Here is a 21530-nt window from a genome sequence, read left to right as displayed (position 1 = left end):
TCTGGAGGTCATTCAGATGGTCATTTGAGGGTGTGAAGTATGTCCAGGCATTGATGTGCAATAATCTGATGTGCATCCAGGTATTGATGCAGGACTGGAAAGTTCAAAAGTTTAAGTTCCCAGAATCAATGAAAACAAGAATAGAATTGTTTCCTCATCCTTTAGTCTATTTAATTTAAAAAAATTGAGTAGCTTCACCATTGTGACTCCATTTTATTCCTTATCTCTATTCCTCAGTTACATGATTAGTTATCATTGGCTGTCTAGAATACTTTGGAGATGATTTACATGTCTGATGTGGTTGTCTTCAGAGCTGGGAGGGTCTCTGCTCTAGTCCTCATCCCAGGGGGTCTCTGTCCTGTTTGAGTTGAGAGTGTGATTGTGTATAGTGTAAGCTGCTGGGGATGTTCTGCAAAGTCAACACTATTTTGGTTCCAAAGAAGGAAATCAACACTGCACTTGTTGTATGAATTCATTTATGACCATAACTAGATCAGATTTGGGACTGCATACTCAAATATAATCCAGTCTTGATGGTTCTTCCTCTGTCTTCAGCATCTTCCAGGCAGAAGTAGCCCCTCAGATGTTGGGCCTGGGTCTTCATTAAGGGAAAGTCTCCCATCCCTTCAAATCTAATGCTCTTTAGGAACATGACTTTTGGGTAAAACTTAGTCTGTGTAAATGGCAAGCACAAGCCCATTTATGCAAAATGGAAGTGTCGAGGAACATTTAGGTTTCAGCTTGAAAACTTTGGGGTTCTCCGTAAGAGCCAGGAGACTCTTGGGTCTGGATGTGGTCAGAGCATTGAAGAGCTAAGAGAGAAGCAACATGAACCCAGAGCTCAGCCAGGGTGATGGTGATCTGGCTGGCAGGCGGTGGCAGTGCTGGGTGCATTGAGGTTACTCTGATGCTCCATCCGTCAGCAACAAGGGTGATGGGATGAAAGTGGTAAAGGCTCCTTACATAATCCATCATTGTTGAGAAGTTTAAGGATTGATGGAGTCCAACATCTCATTTTACAGATAGGAAAACCAAGGCCAAAACAGGGAAGAGACTTGCCCAACTTCACAGAGTTGGCAGAAGCTGAAGCAGGACTGGAACCCAGGCCCCCTGTCTCCCACATGGCAGGGGCAAAGAGGTGGACAGGAGAGGAACGAGAGCTATCTCCTCTCCTCTCATTCTCCTGTGGCCCGTCACTTGGCTTTGGCCACGTGGATAATTACAAAGCCCTTGATGTCCGAGAAGTGGGAGCTGATGAGATCCACCTGCAGCTGCCTCAGGCCACTCTTTGAGGGGGTGACGTTGAACTGGACCAAGGCCCTCTCCTGGGGCTCTAGGCTGGGCACACTGGGAAAAGGGGAGAGGAGGAAGGAGAAAGGCAGACCACCAGCCCTCTTTCATTCCTGAGCCTGGTCTGCCAGTCCATGTCTCTCTAGAACTGTCAAGATCAAGGTCATACCTTGTGTCTTGACATTAGAGCCTCCAACTTAATATGCTCCACTAATACACTTCAAACTTAATCCTCCCTTCCACCACTTCTCACTCTTCCCAGCCAGCCAGGCTATTCTCCTCCCTGTGCCCTAACATATCCTACACTTTTTCTGTTAGGGATTTTTTCATCACTGTTCTTTCCACCTAGGATGCCTTCCCATTTCAATCAAACCCAAGGCCAAGATCAAGTTTCTCTTCTTCAGGAGAACTTCCCTGACTACATTGCCATGGAGACTTCTGACTGGGAAGCCCTCCATCCTTCTTGATACTCAAAAAGCTCCTGAATTAATCATTTAAGGCCTAGAGTAAATATCAGTTCTACTGTGGTTTCACCATGGTCCCACCTCGTCCCCACGCAAGGGCTGCCTCTGATCCCCCAGACCTTGGGGAGCCATGTGTCTGCATAAATCACACTGTCTTCATTTAAAGGGTCATTTGTCTCTGAGAGCCCTTCTCCAGAAAGAGCCTCATGTTTTCATCTTGGTGTTCGCAACAGTTGACATGTTGCTCAGAGCACAGGCCAATACAGTCAAGACCACAGGAATGAGTGAGTGAATGAATGAGTGCATGAATCATTGAGAATGAACATGTAAAATAAATGAGTGTGTAGATAAATGGAACATGTGTGAATTAGACATGAATGCATAAGTGAATGAGTGAGTGAATGTGTAAATGAGTGGGCAAATTAAAGAAAGAATGAGTGGATGAATGGACCAGTCAAGTAGATAAATGAATAATCAATGGATGAGTAAAAACATGGAACAAAGAGTGAGTGAATGAATGAGTAAAAGAGAGCAAATGAATAAAAGTGAGTTAATAAATAAGTAAATGTATAAATGAATGAAAATCTGAATGAATAAGTGAATAGTGAGTGGATGAGTTACATACTTGAGTTAATGATTAAATGAATGAAGAGATGAATAAACAAATGAAGGCTGATGTGTCTAGGCAGTGGGCTAGTTCCTGGGGATCCAGGATCTCTCCTGCACTGGCCCACCAGCAGCTTCTCTATGGCCCGTTTTATAATGAAGGCAGCCCCACCCCCACTTCCACCACCCCAGGATGACACTTACTTGATGCTCAGCTGTCCCTGAAGAAGGCCACTGCCCTCCACCATCAGCTTACAGTCCTCCACTCTCTCCAAGAGGGGGTTGACTACCATCACTTCCACTACAACTGCTACCCCCACCATGGCTGGGCCCAGCACCTGGAAAGGCAATACCCATAAATCATCCCCCCTCATCTCTATTCCTCCAGGAAAACCCACTGTCCTGGCTGTGTCAGAGGATAGGGTAAAATCATGTCTACCCCTTGCTCTCACATACCCAGTTACCGAGCTCCATCATTATATCCACCTTCTTCCACTGTGTCCCTGCATCCATGCCACTTCTCCCACCCTTGAGAGTTGAAGCTGGAGCTAAAATCACCAACCCCCAGACTCTGATTCCCTCCCTCAGGTCTGCTAGGCCCAGGGTGGTGGATGCAGACAGGAGTCACCTTGATGGTGATGAAGTCCTCCAGAGTAATGTCCTTTTCTACCAGGAGCTTCTCTCCTTTGGTGATGAGGCACATGGCAGCCAAGAGGATCTTCTTGTCTTCTGTCAGGTCTTCCTTATATTGAGAGTAAGATATTGTGATTGGGATCTTTTTCTCTGGAAGGGAAAGCAGAGGTGGGAGTTGGGGATCCAATGTTCTTTTTCAACAGAACCCAGAAAGAAGAAGGGAAGGTTCAATTCATAGTTACACTCTTTCTGGTCCTTGTAACCAACTGAGATAGGCATTCTCATTATCAGTTCACAGATGAAGAAACCTAAGGCTCAGAGAGGGCAATTTCTCATCCAATGTCACCTGGCAAGTAAATTAAGGAGCTAAAATGAGATAGGATTCAAATTCAGGCCAGTCAGCTGCCATGACAACATGTTATCCCTCCAAGAGCTCCTGGAGATGTGTTTAAACTTTCCCTAGTCATTCCAGAAGACAATCCCTCAGTTCATCAATCATCCATCTCGTCAGGAATTCACTCACTGTTTATTGAGCACATACTATGTGCTAGGTTCACAGAAGAGGGAAGCCAAAGACCTGTTTCAAGCTTCCAATCCAAGGAGGAGGCCAATTTCTTCACAGTTCTCCAGATCCTCCCTCCCCATTAAGGCCCAGTCCTAATCAGCGCCACCAATTATGAAAAACCTTTACTGATACCCCCACCCAGTGATCTTGTGCCCTCTGCCTTCTGAGCTCCTATGGTCCTGGTCCTCCCTGTCTCTCTTACCAGCCACAAACACCCTGCGTATGCCTTCTCTTCCTTTAAGGATCACCACAGGTCATATCTGACTGTCAGTCATACTTGGGTTATTTTTTCACACACACACACACACACACACACACACACACACACATCTGTATATATATATGTATATACACACACACACTATTTAGTTTGTTCAAGGCCCTACCATCCTCTACCACTCTCTTGCCCCTACTTTCTTTATTTCTGTTGCCTTCCTGCCCCTGAAAGCATCTGAGTTTTAAACCTGTGGAAAGGATCCTTAAAGGGCTTGAACTTGGCTCATCCTCATTCTTCCCTGAGAACTTTGATTAAGAACATTTACAAAAAACCTAACAACATACCTAATGATGAGAAACTCAAAGTTTCCCACTAAGGCTGGGAACAAGGCAAGAATGTCTCTTCTCATCACTCCTTTTTTTTTTTTTTTAACATGGTGCTGAATATTTTAACTATGGCAATAAGACAAGAAAATAAAATAAAAAATATACATATTGGGAAAGAAGAAATAAAACTTTTTTTCACAGATGACATGATCATCTATGTACAAGGTCTGAAAGAACAATGACAAGAACAAATCCTAGAACTAATAAGTGATTACAGCAAGGTCACAGATATTTGTAATTAATATACAAAAGTCAATCACTTTTCTATATACCAGCAATGAGGTGAGATTTGAAACTAAAAACACAATATCACTTACATTAGCACCGCCAAAATGAAACACTTAGGCATTAATCTAACAAAATATGTACAAGGTCTATATGAGGAAAACAACAAAACTCTGATGAATGAAATCAAAGAACTAAATAAATGGAGAGTTATCCCATGTTCATGGGTAGGAAGACTCAATATTATCCAGATATCAGTTCTTCCCGCCTTAATCTCTATTTAAGGCAACCCTATCAAAGTTCTAATAAGTTATTTCATGGATATTGAAAAACTGATCCTAAAGTTTGTATGTAGAGGCAAAAGACCCAGAACAGCAAACACAATATTGAAGGGGAGGATCAAAGGAATGACACTACCTGACTTCAGGACTTAACTAAAACCTCCAGAAATCATAACAGTGTGGTCTTGGTGAAAGAGTAGACGGATACATCCATGGAACAAAACAGAGAGCCCAGAACACAAATATAGTCAATGGATCTTTGACAAAGGAGCAAAGGAAATAAATGAAGAAATGGTGGTTTTTAAAAACAAATAATGCTGGAATAACTGGACATCCAAATACAAATAAATAAACAAGCATAAATAAAGGTATACATAGATTTATACCTTTTACAAAAATGAATTTAAATGGATCATAACCCTAAATTTAAAACACAAAACTATACAACTCCTATGAGAAAACCTAGAGATATTGAGTATAGTGGTGACTTTTTAGATACAACAGCACAGGCACAATCCATGAAAGAAAAAATTGACAAGTTGTACTTCTTTAAAATTAAACACTTCTGCCTTGTGAAACACACTGTCAAGAAAATGGCCACAGATTAGGAGAAAGTATTTGCCAAGGACAAATCTGACAAAGGACTGCTACCCAAAATATGCAAAGAACCTTTAAAGTCAACAATAAGAAAATGAACGACACAATTAAAAAATGAGCAAAAGATAGGCACAGACACCTCACCAAAGAAGCTATACATATGCATATGAAAAATTGCTCAACATCTTACACCATTAAGAAATTGCAAATGAAAAGAATGAGATACTAGTACACACCTATTAGAATGGCAAAAATCCAAAATACTGACAACACTAAAAATTGAAGAAACAGGAACTCTCATTTATTGCTGGTGGAAATACGAAATAGTACATTTTGAAAGTCAGTTTGGCAGTTTCTTAGAAAACTATACATATTTTTATATCATCCAGCAATCATGCTCCTTGGTATTTACCCAAAGGAGTTGAAAACTATCTGCCTAAAACCAGCACACAGATGTTTATAGCAGCTTTCTTCATAATTGCTAAAACTTGGAAGCAAGCCAGATGCCTTTCAGTAGGTGAATGGCTAAATAAACTGTGGTACACCCATACAATGGAATACTATTCAGCACTAAAAAGAAATGAGCTACCAAACCACAAAAAACAAAAACAAAAACAAAAACAAATACACCATGGAGTAATTTTAATACATATTTCTAAGTGAAAGAAACCAATTTGAAAAGGCTGTTTGATACCAACTATAGGACTTTCTCAAAAAGGCAAAACTATGGAGGCAATAAAAAGATCAGTGGTTGCCAAGGGCTTGAAGAGAGGGAGGGAGGAATAAATTGGTAAAAGGAAAAAAACACCCTAGAATTTTAGGGCAGTGAAACTATTCTGAATGATATTCCAGTGGTAGATGCATGTCACTACAAATTTGCCAAAATCATAGGATGTACAATATAGTGAACCCTAATGTAAACTATGGACTTTAGTTCTAAATAACATGTCAATATTAGTTTATCAGTTGTAACAGATGCACCACACTAATGCAAGATGTTAACAATATGGAAAGATGAGAGGTGCTGAAGGGGTATAAGAGAAAAGATGCTAAAAATGTTTACTAATTAAAAAATGATAAATTTTAATACATTATGTACTTTAAGAGCCACACCATTTGGCTCAGTAATTTCATGTGTGTGAATCTATTCTTACTAATAAAACAATCCAAAATTCAGATGAGAAAAAGGAGATTTTTTTGCCCCAAGATGTTTACTTTAGTGTTTATATTTTTAAATAGCAACAAGCTGATAACTACCTAAAGAAGGGGAAAAGGTAAAATAAATCACTATATATTTACTTACAGATCATACATCTATTAAAATGATGTTAATGAAATAAAAAATTTAAATTACAATGTAAAGTGGAAAAAGTAGGGTACCAATGAGTATTTGCAATATAATTAGAACCATGTTTTTTCAAAAAAACAAACAGGCATTAAAAATTCAGAATGAAAACACGTTAATTTGTAGGTGGTTTGCAGGCATCATAGGTGATCTTTCTCTTGTGTACTATGAGTTGTTAATGAATATGTATTACTTACAATACAAAAAAATTGCTAAAAGCCAGGAGAAAGTATATGTTAATTAATACTCATTATAAAGTGTGATTTAGATTTTGTGAAAATTAAATGGCACCTCTTTCACATGTTTTTACGCCTTGTTGAAATACACAAGTTTCACTCTTCAGAAATTGGACCAGAGGAACAATTTCTTTGTGTAATTGAATCCTTAGAGTTCAGAAGGGATGTGAAGAGATAGATAAAGAGAGAGAGGAGTCAGAGGGGAACGGAGATAGAGTCATATTAACAGAGAGAGAGAGAGAGAGAGAGAGAGAGAGAGAGAAGGAGGGAGTGGGAGAGAGAGAGAGAAGGAGGGAGGGGGAGAGAGAGAGAGAGGGAGAAAACGGGAAAAGGAGAAAGAATATGAAATGGGATACATTTAGTAAATCACATATGAAGTGCTATGTGTTTAAAGATTAGGAAAAAATCCTTGGAATATATATATTTAAAAGCATTTGGAATTAGGTTACTTAAAATTGTGCAAAGACCTTCAAAAGGACTGAAGGCATTTTATTTTGGTTCACAATACCAACGGTGCCTTTTAGGCAAAGGTACCGTTAGACGCGTTAAGCGCAGCTGGCGGGCGCTGCCCTGACCCTCCTCTCCAGGGCCTGCGGTCGGACGCTTGGACGAGAGCGCGTCTCTAAGGCCAGGCTGGTAGGAGTCCTGCCACGGCACATATGATTGTGTGACTTGGAACTTGTGAGTGTGAAACTCACACTTTCTAGGTGTAAGTTTCCTCCCTCCTCCCAGAAACTGAGCTAGTGGTAGTAGTACCTCAAGTCACGCAGAATTCTCAGGGCGGGGCCTGGAACATCTCTTTCTGATTTACCCCTCTCAATCCAGAACACCTGGATTTTGTAAAAAGGTAACACAAGGCATATTCCATATATTATGAAATGCTCCCAGCAGGTGTTTTTCGGCTTGTTCCTACTCATACTAATTCGATAGAGACTATAAGTCATCTCACCATTAGGTCAGTTTTGCCATCAGATGATTGCGGACTTTGATTACTATTCTCATTATTTAGCCCCCCTGAGGCTCAGTTTTCTCATCTGGAAAGTGCGGACGAGAGGCAAGGCACTGAGCAAATGCTAGGAATACCCTCTTCTTCGTGGGAATTAATATACGATTATAGGACGTCAAGCCCCGCCCCCAACACTCTAGGAAAAGGGGTGGGGCTGCCAGGTCCCCCGCTGCGGAGACGTTCTTACCTTCCTCCGGCCCCAGCCGCACAGTGTGGGATTCACGCAGGATCTCTGCCACCGGCCTGCGGGTGTAGAGGATGGTGGCACTGCTCAGGTTGACTCGGACCCGCTGGGCCCGGGAGATGAGATTGGTCAAGCACAGGGCCAGCTTTAGGTCGTGGCCCAGCAAGGGCGGCTCCAGCACCTTGAACTTGCCGGTGATGCTGGGCTTGGTGGTGGGTTCTAGGAGGTCGTCACGCCAGAGACCACGGCCGCCGCCCCTGCGAACCCGGGCCCTCCTTCCAGATGCTTCCACACCGAACAGCTTCCGCAGGGCCTTCCTGTACACTTGCCTCTCTTTCCGGGACCCTGCAGGGCGTCGCACACCTCTGAGACCCATGCCCCTTCTCTCATTTGCCCTCTTCTCCGGGCACGACCGCCCGCCCCTCCTCGCCCCTTCATTTCACTGCGGCTGGAGGTCTCAGATCGACAGCCCAAGAGCCGTGGGCAGCCCTCCGCCCTATGCCTTGTGTTTGGTTCTGGGACTATTTAAATAAATTTTTAATCAGTTGCCAGCGACTTCGGATCAGGAAATTTCACACAATACAGATTTACAGCGTCTCTAACAACCGGGCCTGAAGTCTCATGTGATAATGATAGCTGACACTTCTGTAGACTGACTGTGTGCTGCGCACTACAGCTCTAGGTGCTATCCTCTCCCCGGAGGAGGCAGGTACTGTTGTCATCCCTATTTTACAGGTAAGGAGCCCAAGGCACAGAGAAGTAGAGCAACTTGCAAGGGAGGCAGGATTTGGAGCGAAGCCGTCTGGCTCCAGCTCCATGTTCTTGACCAGGCTCCCTTCCCACTCCGCATGGCAGTGTCGGTCTGGAGCTGAGAAACGTGCTGTCTCCGGTGGCCAAGGTACTCTCATTCTCTATGGTCTCTACCCGCTAGCCTGCTGCGCTCACGGGGTGCCATCTGCAAGGCTCCTGAAGACCTGTGAGTTTAGGACCCCTGATCTCCCACATTGCTAGCACAGGCCTGTTTTGGACCCCCAGACCAATACACTTAACTGGACAGCCTCCCCCCAATGCCTGCTCCACAGGAAGCCGCACAGATGCCTCCAATCCGATAGAACATGCCGTCTCTGGCCCAGGCCCGACAGCGTTCCTTATCTGAACAAATGGCTCCACACGGACCCCTTATTTACTCAGTAAATGGTTCCTCCATTCACCTGGTGTACAAGCCAAAAACTGGGGGTGCCCTTGACTCTTCCCTCACCCTTCCCACGCACAGCTGCTCAGCCAGCAAGGCCTGCTGAGCATCCTCATCGATCTCCAGAATCTGGCCTCTCCTCCCATCTCTCATCTCCCACCGGACCATCAGGTCAGTGTGCCACCAGATAGTGGGACTTTTATTATATTCTTATTATGTAGCACCTTTGAGTCTCAGTTTTTCCATTTGTGAAGTGGGGACAAAGCGACCCGTAGGCAAGTCGCCGAGTGCAATGGTCAGGAATGTCCCCTCCCTTCCTGGGAATGTAGATGCCCCCTCACTCCAGTCCTTATTCCATCCTGGTTATTCCAACATCCAAATCTAGTGGTTCCACTGCTCCCCTGGACAACTGTGGTATGCAGCCTCCCACGTGGCTCCTTCCCTAATACTTACCCCCCAGGGTCCTCGGTACCGTGCGACATTGGCCTGAAGCAACCATGTGGCCCTAAAGGTTAACATCTCACGTTTATTATTAAAATGGACGTGCATTTTGCATTCTCCTTCACGATGTGTTCATAATATGTTTTACTATGAAAATGTTTCATTTCCTTGCCAAGGAATCTACTGTCACTTTCTCAGGGAGGCCTTTTCTGACCATCTGATTTTTAAAAACAGCTTTATTCAGATACAGTTCCATAACATACAACTCACCCACTTATGGAATACAATTCCATGTTTTTAGTATATTTACAGAGTTGTGCACCCATCACCACAACCTAATTTTAGAACATTTCATCGCCCCCAAAGAACTCTATAACCATTAGCAGTCACTTCCCATTTCTCCTCATGGGACCCTAATCGTGGGCAACTGCTAAGCTAAGTTTTAATTGGTCTGTTCTGCACTTTCATATAAAAGGAGCTATACAAGGTATGGTCTTTTGTGGTTAGTTTTTTAACTTAATGTTTTCAAGGGTCATCCAGTTTGTAGCATGTTATCAGTACTTCACTCTTTTTTTTTTTAATTGCTGAATAATCTTCCATTATACGAATATGCCACTTTTTATTTATCCATCGATAGCCATTTGGATTAGCCATTGTTTCCACTCCTTAGCTTTGTGAATAATGTTGCTATGAATGTTCCTGTACAAGTTTTTGTGTGAATGTTTGTTTTCTTTTCTTTTTTGGGGAACTTTCAAACTGTTTTCCAAAGCAGTTGCGCTGTGGCGCATTCCTGCCAGCAATGTATGAGTGTTCCAATTTCTCCACATCCTTAGCGCTTACTATATGCATTTTTGATTAAAGCAGCCCTCGTGGGTGTGAAGTGCTATGCCAGCTGTGGTTTTGATTTGCATTTCCCCAGGGACTAATGATGTTGAGCATCTTTTCATGTGTTTATTGGCCAGTTGTATATCATCCTTGGAGAGTTATCTATTCAAATCCTTTGCCCATTTAAAAAATTGGGTTATTTATTTTCTATTATTGAGTTGTAAGAATTCTTTATGTATTCTGGATATAAGTCCCTTACTTGAGACAATTTTTTTCTTTGCAGCAAACTTGCAAGTATGTCTCTTATTCTGTGGGCTTTCCGCTTTCTTGATAGCATAATTTGTAGCACAAGTTTTTAAATTTTGATGAAGTCCAATTTTTTTCTTTTGTTCCTTGTGCTCTTGCTATCATATCTAAAACGTCTTTGTTTAACCCAAGGTTACAAAGATGAACTCTTACATTTTCTTTTAAAGGTTTATGCTTTTAGCTCTTAGGTATTGGAAGGGGAAGTTGGCTTGTCATTGCTGCGGGAGGCCTATCTGTCCTGTCTTGCTTTCTGAGCTGCGTATCACCTGCACAGGGAGAGGAGGACTGACAGGAGATGGCAGGTGGAGGACAGCCCCTCAAGACCTCTCTACCGACCCAAGGTTTAAATTTTTTTTTAAATTTTAGAGAGGGAGAGAGGAAGGAAGAGAGATAAATATTGATTCATTGTTCTACTTATTTATGCCTTCATTGGTTGCTTCTTGTATGAGCCCTGGCTGGTGATGGAACCCGCAACCTTGGCATATTGGGACGATGCTCTCTAACCAACTGAGCTAATCAGCCAGGGTTCCCCACCCAGCCCTTGAGTGGAGCACAGAGTATAGGTGAATGTGGGAGCCACAGCTTTGTAAAACCCCTGCAGAGCCTGGGGCAAAATTACAACAAATCAGAGGGAAGCTGTGTGACTGCCAGTGGGGTAGGAAGGGATCCGCTGAAAGGCGGTGTGGCAAATGTCTTAAGAAATCAGCACGGGAGTGCATCCTGATGGCACAGGGTGTGATGGAGCCACCATCTGTCCTCTACAAGCATAGAGTTGACTGGGAGCTTTCTTTACTCCTCCTCCTCCTCGGCCTAACACTCTATATTGGAATTGCCTGAGAGCTTTGAAAAGTCCTGATGCCTGGATCACATCCTCTAGAACCCGTGATTCAGTTAGTCAGGGGTACAAGTCTGGGCTGCTGTGGTAGAATAAAAATGGCCATCTTACTCTTTGCAACTTCAACCATCAAGAGGTGGTGAAAGGCACTTGGTTCAAAGTACAGAGACAGTACTGAACAAAGCTATCACCAGCAGAACATATGGGAAAGGGCCTAGCCTGGGCTGCTCACAGTTGTCCCTCGGCAGCAGACGGGTCATTGAGGAGGTTGGTGGAGGCCAGTACGCTGCCCTTACCTTCTGGATACTTGTAGAGATTCGTGATGTCCACGCGGGAGTCGCTCCCCACCGCCTTGGTGCTGATACACCTCCCGATCTTCTTCGTGTCAGAATACACACGTTCCCTGCTCTCGTCCTCATTCCAGAGCCAGGTGACATAGTCAGCATTGACCTCCGCAAACACAAAGGGGCCATCATGGGCCAGGTGCACGTCACCCTCACGGATGGCAGTGACTGAGGCCGGGCCGCACCGGAACACCCCTGGGCAGGAGGGGTGGGCGTGAGCAGCACAGGTGAGGAAAAGTGGGGGTCTGGGACCCACCCGGCTGAGTCCGTACCTTCGCTCTCCTCCTGGGGGGTGGCATCCAGAACCTGCCAGCCATTGTAAGAGGGGCCCAGGTCCTGCCGGGCAAACCAGCTCTCATTCCAGACATGGAAATTCCTGCCACAGAGAGAGGATGGGCAGGGTGGCCTAGAGTGAGCATAGACAGCCATGGCAGGGCAAGCGCCCAGTGCAAGCCAGTCCCCGGGCTGGTAGTCTGCAAGGGGGCTGTGTCTGAATCTTGTGAACCATTCGTTCAACTGTGCTGATACTGTCATCAATACACAGTGTGTGTGTGTGTGCGTTGAGAACCTGTTGTCCCAGTTACCAGAAATGCAGCTGCAAATAAGATGGAAGATCCTTTACCCTCGTGCAGTTTACCTTCTAACAAAGGAGACAGGTTGGAAGAGAGGCAAAATTAAGTAAGCAGATAAAAACGAATGCAAATACTGTATTTTGCTGTGTACAATGCACTCCTGTGTATGATGTGCACCCACGTTTTTGGCCCAAACTTTCGGGGGGAAAAAATCTTTCATTTAATTGAGTTAATTTTTCACTCAATTATTTATTTATATCTACTTAGAAGCAAAACCAGTTATCATATTCCAGGGTACTATTTTGCATGCAGATATTATTATTGCTTCTAGAGTTACACTTTTAACATGTACGCATAAATAAAAGAATTAAAAACATTTATATAGAAATGGAATTAGTACTATTCATGTATACTGCACATCCTTATTTTTCCCTCAAATATTTGGGCAAAAAAGTGTGTATCATACGCAGCAAAATACAGTAACAATACATACTGGGAAAAGAGGGGCCTGAGTTAGGGAATAACTGCTGGAGGCCTGCTGGAGGTAAACGACATCTAAACTGAGACTTAAAGGAGAATTAGCTATAAGAAGAATGGAGGGAACAGTGTTCCAGGCAGGAGGAATAGCATGTGCAAGTGCTCTCAAGACAAGAAAAAGCTTAATGTGTTCGAGGAACAGGAAGCATGTAAGTATCCCCGAGCTACAGCAAGCGTGGGATACACGTAGGGTTCAGATTATGCAGAGTTCTGTAGGTCTTGGTAAGGAGTTCAGCCTTCAAGTCTCCTATGTTAGAGATGAGACTTAGAGACTAGAAAAGGTGACACAGGGCCACACAGTGAGGAAGCAGCGGAGAGAAACCCTGGTTGGCCCAGCTTGGCAACGTTACAGCTGGTTTCCGAACCCTTGCCAGGTAGGCAGTTGTTTTTGGGAAAATTTCTTGAGTAGCATTTGGCAGGTAAAAGGGAGAAGAATGAGAATAATCTGCATGGTGACAGAGGCCCCAACGTCCAAAAGAAGTGTCTGTCCTTCTGCCTGAGGGAAGAAGAGTGTAATTTTTGTGGTGCTCCTGCAGGGAGGGTGAATGAAGAGAAGCAAAAAGAGAAGGAAAGGGGAGAAGGGAGGCAGAGAGGTGCCGTGAGGCTGGAGTCAGGCTGGGCTGAAGGCTCCGGGCTTATTCCCTGGGGATGGCGAGGGCCTTCTAAGGCCGGGACGGCCAGGGCTGCCTGTGCTCTGTCTTGTGTGCTCTTCACGGTTTCCCCTGTGCTTTAGAAAGTTGATTGTGTGACAACTAGCACCCATCTAAACAGGTCTTCAGATAAGGTTACCCACTGAAGCCTTGTTTATAAAAGGCAACTGTTTGTTCAATCCATGACAGATGGTTAGATAAACAATGCTTTTTCCCATACAATTTAAAGGCAGACCAGTTTCATACCCCTGCTCATCCACTCACTAGCTGTGTGGCCTTAGACAAATTACTTAGCCTCTCTGTGCTCATCTGCAGAACAAAGATAATGGATAATAATACTAGCTTGCTCACAAGGTTGTTTGGAGGAGTACATGAGTTAGTATATGTCTAGCACTTAGAACTGGGCCTGACACAGACTAGTGTGGTATTATTGTTTTGCACATTACAAAAAAAAAAAAAAAATAAGGAAACCGTGAATGTACTGATACGAAATTGTTAAAGGTATGAGCAAGATGAACAGCACAGGCATTTCTGGAAGATGTTGTGGATTCGGTTCCAGACCAGTGCAATAAAGTGAAGTATTGCAATCAAGCAAGTTGTGATCTTTTTGCTAATAGAGGGTCTTGTTTTCAATTAGTCAACAATGCAACATCTGTGAAGCAGAGTAAAGTGAAATGCAATAGAACGAGGTACGCCTGGTTACACAGTGGTGCCTGTGTTAAAAGGCAGGGGTGCAAGGGGACTGTGTATGTGGACGTTCCTGTGTCTGCCGAGCCCCTCGCTGGAAAGACATGGGAGAAGCTAATCACAGTGCAGCCTCCGGGAGGGGGACACGGAGGCTGGAACTGGGTGGGAGGGAGACTTACACTGTGACCCACTTTGTACCTTTGGAATATGAAAGCACATGAATGTGTTTCCTATTTTAAAAAGTTAACATTACTGTTTTAAAGCTTTGTGCGAAGAGTTTTGTCTGAGCTGAGGAGGAGGTTATTTTCCACCTGAGACATGCGGCCCGTGCCCAGGCAGCTGAGGGAGAAGCAGGAACGTGATACGGAGGTAACTCTGGGAGAAACCTTGGCCCCTCTGTCACAGGGCTCCAAGAAGGGCTTTGTCCCACAGAAGGGGGGGCCTGGGGTGAAGGCAGTCAGATCTTGAGCCCCCTGCTCCTGACCTCTGAGTCATGTGTCCGAAGACCCCTCCTCTCAGCAGAGTCACCCTGCCTGGGCCCAGCCCGTCCCCCCAGAGGGTGCCTCTCACTCTGACTCGGGAGAGCTAGGCTCCAGATCTGGCTCTGCTTCAGGGAGCCCCTGGGACCCACCACATGCTGTCTTCCGTCAGGTCCTCCAGGGTCCGCCCGAAGGAGTCCACGTATTTGTCCACACTCAGGTTCCTGTCCGTGTCATGGGCAGAGTTGAAGTTGGACACAACCCGGGTTGCGATCCCCAAGCACCTAAGGACTGAAGGGTAGGAGGCCGGTGACGTTCCAGCAGCAGGCCAGGACCCTGGACTGGGGAGGGCTCTGGCTCCCCCGCAGGCCACCCCCTCATTTCTGGCCACATGCTCCTCCCTATCTCTGTTGACTTTGTCGGGGCTGAGACTCCTGTCTCCACTCTCAGAAACACCACCATCTCCTGTACGTTCTCTCAAGGGACTTCTGGAGAAACTACTGTCACCCCCTTTTTAAAGAGACAGGCTTCAAGGCTGGGAGGACTTTAGAAGCCATGTAACAGCCAGAGGGGACCAGAGGCCTTGGGACCACAGGATTCACCCAAGGGCTCTTAATGAGTTCCAGGCAGAGAGAGGTGGGACACCTTCTGCAAAATAAATGGTCAACAATCTCATAAATGAACTGTCTGGTTTCTTTCTTTGTTAGCCAAAAGACTTCTCTCTTCCCACCACCGATAAAGAAAGACTGGGTTTTTCTGGAGGGAGAAGAGGATCTGTGCAAATATATGTAAATGAACACAAATGAAAGAACAGGCCTAGGATTGGGGACCTTCTTTCCCTGGGTACCTGTGCACATGACTCCAGCGAAGACCCAACACTGGCCGTATTTGACTGGCTTGAACCTGCCCTTGAACCACTTGTGCAGAATGGCCACGCTGCCCCGCCATTGCAGTGGGCTGGTGCCGCCGCCGTACTTGCCCTGCCACTGGCCTTGAACCACGCCCCGGTCGTTGTTGCTGTTCACCTGGGCAGACGAGGGCATGGGTCCACCACCGGGCAGGGCTCGCCTTTCCAGCAACCTCATCATTGTAAAGTCGCCTCCAACTTCGGACCACCCAGGCATTTGTGGTCACCTCTTGCTTTTAAATTGTCTGCAAATCCGGGTCATCTACTCTCTTGAAATATCTACTTTTTGCTACCATTTATTACTTGCAACTATTTTCCAATAGGATTCTTTTTTGTTGAAAATCATCTACAGTTTTAGAGCATTTTCTGTTTTAAATGGGGTGTTTTGGGGGACTGTTGGTTGTGTAATAATTTTAGAGACAGTTAACATTTATTAAATGCTTACTGTGTACCAGGCACTATTCTAAAGGCTTTGAGCAAATTATATTAGCCTGCTTAAAGTAAGTTCTATTAATATTATTTTCTTTTTGTTTTCAGAAGAAAAAAAAATGAGGTTCAGAGAGGTTAAGGGACTTGCCCAGGTCACACAGCAAGTTAGTGGAAGGAGTTCAGGACCTGCCCCACAGGACCTCAGTGTTCTGCTGTCAGCACTGGTCACAGCTGCAGAGTCTCTGTGCTCCCACATGTCTGAGGTCTTGAGGAATTGAGAGGATCAAATATGAGAAAAACAGCTTTGTCCAGCTTTGGAATCACAATACCCACCCACTGACCTTAATACCTGCTTTCTTAAAGAGCAATACAAGGCCCTCTGCCTGCCTTTTGAGGAAGAAGGACTGTGGCGTTTAATAGATTAAAGATGGCAGCCCTCCCTGGGGAAGGTGAGTCTGTGTGCCCTCTCCCTGAGCCTGGGCTGGCCTGTGACTACTTTGACCAATGACTATGGAGGAAGTGATGCTGTGCCAGTCTTCTGGCTCAGGCCTTATGCAGCTGGTAGCTCCTCTTCCTCTTTCTGGAACAATCTCTTGGGAGAAGCCAGGTGCCATGCCTGATTACCCTGAGACTTCCATGCTCTGAGGGAGCCCAGCGCAGCTGCTGGGAAAGGCTGCGTGGAGACACAGAGCAATGACTGGCCAGCCCCAGCTCTTCCCACTACCCCAGCCCTGAGCCAGACGTGAGAGTGAACAAGCCGTCTTCACATTCCAGCCCCAGCAGACATGGCACGGAAGAGAACCAAGGACACACTGACTGCTGGAAACAAGGCCCCAGATTCATGGTCCCGTCAAACCATCCTAGACATCTGCAGCCATCTAGACACCCCCAGCCGAAGCATCTTGGAGCAGAGACAAGCCATCCTGCTCAAGTCCCTGACCTGCAAAATTGTAAGCATAATAAATTGTTGTTTTACACCACTGAGATCTGGGGTGGTTTATTAGGCAGCAATAGAGAATTAAAACAAGAGGTGACTTGGGTGTGGCCCTGGGGTCGGCCTGGGGTCCACGAGGGAGTGTGTATGCAGGGAAGGTGGCGCTCCTTACCATGGCGCTGACGATCCTGGTGACATAGATGGGGTCATGGCGGCAGGATACATCGGTGGCTGGGTCTTTTTGGTGACTGGGGCTTCGGTCCAGGATGGAGAGGCAAATGTTCAGGATGTCCTCTTCAAACTGTCCCCGGAGAGGCTGCGCTTAGAGACTGGAGCCTCAACCATATTCCAGACCCTCCCATGACGTTCACCCAGTCGGTCACTTGTGTTGTGCCGGGGAGTTTGCCTCCCCTTACCCACCAGGGTCACCACAGAGCATCCCCAAGTCTCAGAAACCCTTCTTTAAAGAGTCATCTGGGAGCCCTGACTGGGGTGGCTCAGTGGGCGGAGCACTGGCCTGTGAACTGAAAGGTGGCCAGTTCGATTCCTGGGTTTCAGGCCAAGTCCCCGGTTGGGGTCGTGCAGGAGGCAACTCACACATTGATGTTTTGCTCCCTTTCTTTCTCCCTCCCTTCCCCTCTCTCTAAAAATAAATAAATAAATCTTAAAAAAAGAAGTCACGTGGGAACCAGAAGCTCAACTGAAATCATGTCTTCTCCTGTTCAAGAAACGCCCCCATGGCTCCCCAGTACCCACAGCAAATGCTGTGGTATCGCAGTATACTTGTGGCTCTGGAGACACATCGACCCCACTGGCATCCTCGTTTGGTTTATATGATTTTTTCTCAACTGTATTTGAATTAATTGACAAACTGGGAGATTCATTTTAAAACCTGGGAGAATTTTACGTACAAATTAAAATTTCTAGTCTCTGAAAATTTGCAAGATCTGGGAGCCCTTGCTTTCCACATGGACTAAGAGGTGGACACTGAGAAGTGGTTACCCCTTAGATGGATCCTAAACTCTCCAATGCATCATCCTTGCTCAGTCCCTGCGCCCTGAATAATTTCCACTCCCGCTCCTCAACCCGACAGTCAAGGTGCTTAACTAGCCCGGCCAGCCTTCTCTGGGTTGGGCACCCCGAGCCCAGGCAGACCAACCTCCTGTAGCAGAACCTCGGCTACTCCCTGACTTCTCACCTCCACGTTGCTCTGTCTGCTCTTTCCTCTGCCTGTCCAGACCCCTTCCCGACTTTGGACCCCCAGCCCCAGTACCTGAAGCCTTCCACACTCCCTGAGTGGCTGGCATTTTCTTTCATGCTCTTCTGAAATTCCTCTCCTCCCACCTTTACTGCCCTGATTTTCCTCTGCCCATCGCACCTTGTATTGTAATTTTAAGCCAGTGGCTCTCAAGTGTGGCCCCAGATCAGCAGTCATGGCATCACCTGGGAACTTGCTAGAAACGCACATTCTTAGCATCTAGCCCCCCACCCCAACCTGTTGAATAAGCCACTCTGGTGGTGGGGCCCAGCCGTCTGTGTGTTTCAAGGAGCCCTCCGTATGATGCTGGTGCATACTTGAGACTGAGAGCCCTTGATCTAAGCCATTTATCTTCCTATAGCAGATCTGGCCCGTTCTGTTTCCAAATTATACCTAAAGCTTTTTCCCTCCCAAGGATCCAGCGCTGGCCCTGAAACACCTAATAGTAAATGAATGAATGAATGAATTTGCTCTAGGAGTCAGACAGCTTGTCCCTCCTGAGAAGAAGTGAGCAGACAAAAGTTCTCCTGGGCTGAGTTTTCGCACGCCCCCAGCCCACGTCCCCCCTTGCTGGCCTGAGCCCCTGGAGACCTGCCCGAAGTTCCAGCCTTGGGCTCGGATGTGCTTCTCCACGCCGCGGAAGATGATCCCGCTGTCGTTGAGCACGTACTCCTGTCTCTCCTCCTCTGAGGCCAGAAACACGTCATCCTCTGAAAAGCAGTCGTCAGACCCAGTGTGGGCTGGGGCTCTGGCCTTGCTGGCCTGGCAAAGGGGCTACATCAGGATGGTGCTGGGAGGCTGACTGGGCGGGGAAGGCCATGAGGGGCTTGCTGATATCCCGGGCTGCCGTGAGGCCAAGCTCCTTTCTGCCTGGCCTGTCTTGCCTCAGGCAGGTACCAACCCCAGCCCAGCAAGACTGAGAGATTTTAGGAGTCCCGATGCCTCTGGGTGATTTTACTGATGCCTACAGCAGCTTCATATTTCTTGAATACTAATAAGAATACTGACCTCAGAAACCCTTACCATGTACTTTGCACATTATAACCATTAGTCCTGTGAATTCTCGCCATAACCTTAAGAGGTAGGCACTGTTATTCCCATATTACAAATGAGAAAACTGAGACTCACAGAGGGAAGCAACAGCAGAGCTGGGACTGAATCGAGGCTGTCCAATGGCTGAAGCCCGCTCTTTCGCACTCCTGGGCCTCTCCTGCCTTTGGGCCCCACTCCTGCCCACTGGCCTCTGTACACCAGACACCACTGGTTCCTGGCGCCCTGGCACCGGCTCCTGTGGAGCACCCGCTACCAGCTTCCCCTGCCCGGTGCCCACCTCCGCCCACGCCAGGCTCTCACCAAACCCTTGGCATTCATCTTGCTGCCCATTAACCTGCCTCCCAGGCTTGCTCTAAGGGCAGGCCCTCCTCTCGGACCGCTTCCAGGAAGGCTTCTGCCTTGCACCTGGCAGTTCCTACCTGAGCACCATGGGTTGAAAAGGAGAACAAACTCGCCCAGCTTCCTGTTGCTGTGTTTGCGGCGAGAGGAAACCCTGAAGCTCAGCACGTAGCGGCCAATGACGGCATTGGGAGGGCTGGTGAGGCCGATGGTCACTGTGTTCTCCTCCTGAGCCTCCTTCACTGCTGTCCAGGCATTTTGCACCTCCAACTCCGATGCCTGGAACACAGCTTTGGTGCGCAGAGCCTCAGAAGCCTGGGGTCCTGGAGGAGAGGGGAGGGAATCAGGAGACCCAGCCACCCCCAGGAAACTCAGTGCCAGAGAAGTGGAAACGCTGCAAACCTGGCAGCACAGCCTTCACCCCCTGAACTGCTGGGACACTGTTGCAGGGAGGACCTGACCAAGACACAGAAGGAGAAGTGGCAGAACGGGGCACTCAGCTGTCCTGATTCCCACCCACCTCCTGGATCAAAGAGAAAGTGTCAGGACCTTTTAGACCAAAGCCTGACTTTGGTCTGGCCAGGAGAGAAAAGCTCGGGCTCCAGAAGTGCCTGCCCATTTCCCATAACCTCCCGGAGGCGTGGATTCCCTAATATCCTCAGGATTCCGGAGCCGTCATCTCATCTCTCCCATGCCTGCTGGCAGCACCTTCCAGCCACCCCCAGGACGCTGTCCTCGGAAGCTTCCAGGATTCAGGGCTCAGCCCAGCTATAAGGATTTGCTTCCTCCCAAGGCTGGGCTGATGACCACAGGGTGTCAGGTCACTAGTCACAAGGCAAGTGTTTCTGACTGCGAACCCATGGAGGTTGCTGGTGAGCCGGTTACCTGTCTCCACCGTGAAGATGAGGGTCTCCTTGCTGTCCAGGGGACAGCTCAGCTCCAATGTGAAGGTGAACATCTGGCCCCTGCGAACCACCAGCTCTGGGCCGGGGTACTCCTGGGTGTGGTGCACGGCACCATTTCTTGACAGCTGCCAGTCCACCTCGGTGACTCTGATCCCTGGACCGGGAGAGGACAGGAAGATTAGGCAAAGCCCTTGGCACGTTTTTCATCCATGCTCTCGCATCGGCTTCAGCCTGCCAGCCATGTGCTCATGCGTGCACTGTTTATTCTATACAGTGGATTCTGGTTATCTGTGGTAGTTATGTTCTATAAAGGCTCCGTGAATGCTAAATTAGTGAGCCCTGAGCTATCACTTCTAGGGAAAGAAGAGGGCTAGGTCCCTGTGAACCTCTGGTCACAATTTTTTTTGCCAACCAGTCATATAACCTTGTTTTATGTGTGTTTCTGTTTAAAGGCACCTCATTTAATACATTATTGATTTATTAACATTAAACTCATGGACAACAGCCATACAATTCATGCCTGAATGAAGCTTATCTAACACATGTTTTCTCCATAAGGCACATCGTAGCCTTCCTATGCTCAAGAACACTAGACAGCACTTCAGCACTACGCTTGGAGCCATTTTAAATGGAAAAATTACCAAAAAAAGACATAAAAATGCAGAAAACATGGCATTAAATAGACCGCAAAAGGACATTTGTTTGTAGCATGAGAACAGAAGTAAAAAGAGCAGAATGTGCATGTTAGGCAACCCCATTTTTTATCACTCTGCACATGACTGTGAATGACCATGAAGCGCCA

At 46.6% G+C, this 21530-nt stretch overlaps 1 protein-coding gene across 1 annotated transcript; it reads right to left on the bottom strand.

The window, feature by feature from the left end:
* Positions 1–1193: 1193 nt before the first annotated feature.
* Positions 1194–20939, bottom strand: TGM6 (transglutaminase 6). Its single transcript, XM_054574169.1, has 13 exons — positions 20927–20939; positions 20709–20882; positions 19904–20146; positions 19023–19141; positions 17346–17474; positions 15751–15928; positions 15056–15194; positions 12251–12354; positions 11931–12173; positions 8039–8380; positions 2989–3143; positions 2565–2698; positions 1194–1347 (listed from the first exon to the last, which is right to left on the bottom strand). Exons 1-13 carry the CDS (start codon positions 20937–20939, stop codon positions 1194–1196), a joined length of 2127 nt encoding a protein of 708 aa, XP_054430144.1.
* Positions 20940–21530: the final 591 nt, after the last annotated feature.

The sequence above is a fragment of the Pteronotus mesoamericanus genome, unplaced genomic scaffold (assembly GCF_021234165.1).
Source record: "Pteronotus mesoamericanus isolate MK-2021 breed Mesoamerican mustached bat unplaced genomic scaffold, CSHL_Meso_final contig_25, whole genome shotgun sequence".
In the NCBI taxonomy this organism is placed as follows: domain Eukaryota; kingdom Metazoa; phylum Chordata; class Mammalia; order Chiroptera; family Mormoopidae; genus Pteronotus; species Pteronotus mesoamericanus.
This window is presented reverse-complemented; position numbering and strand designations above follow the sequence as displayed.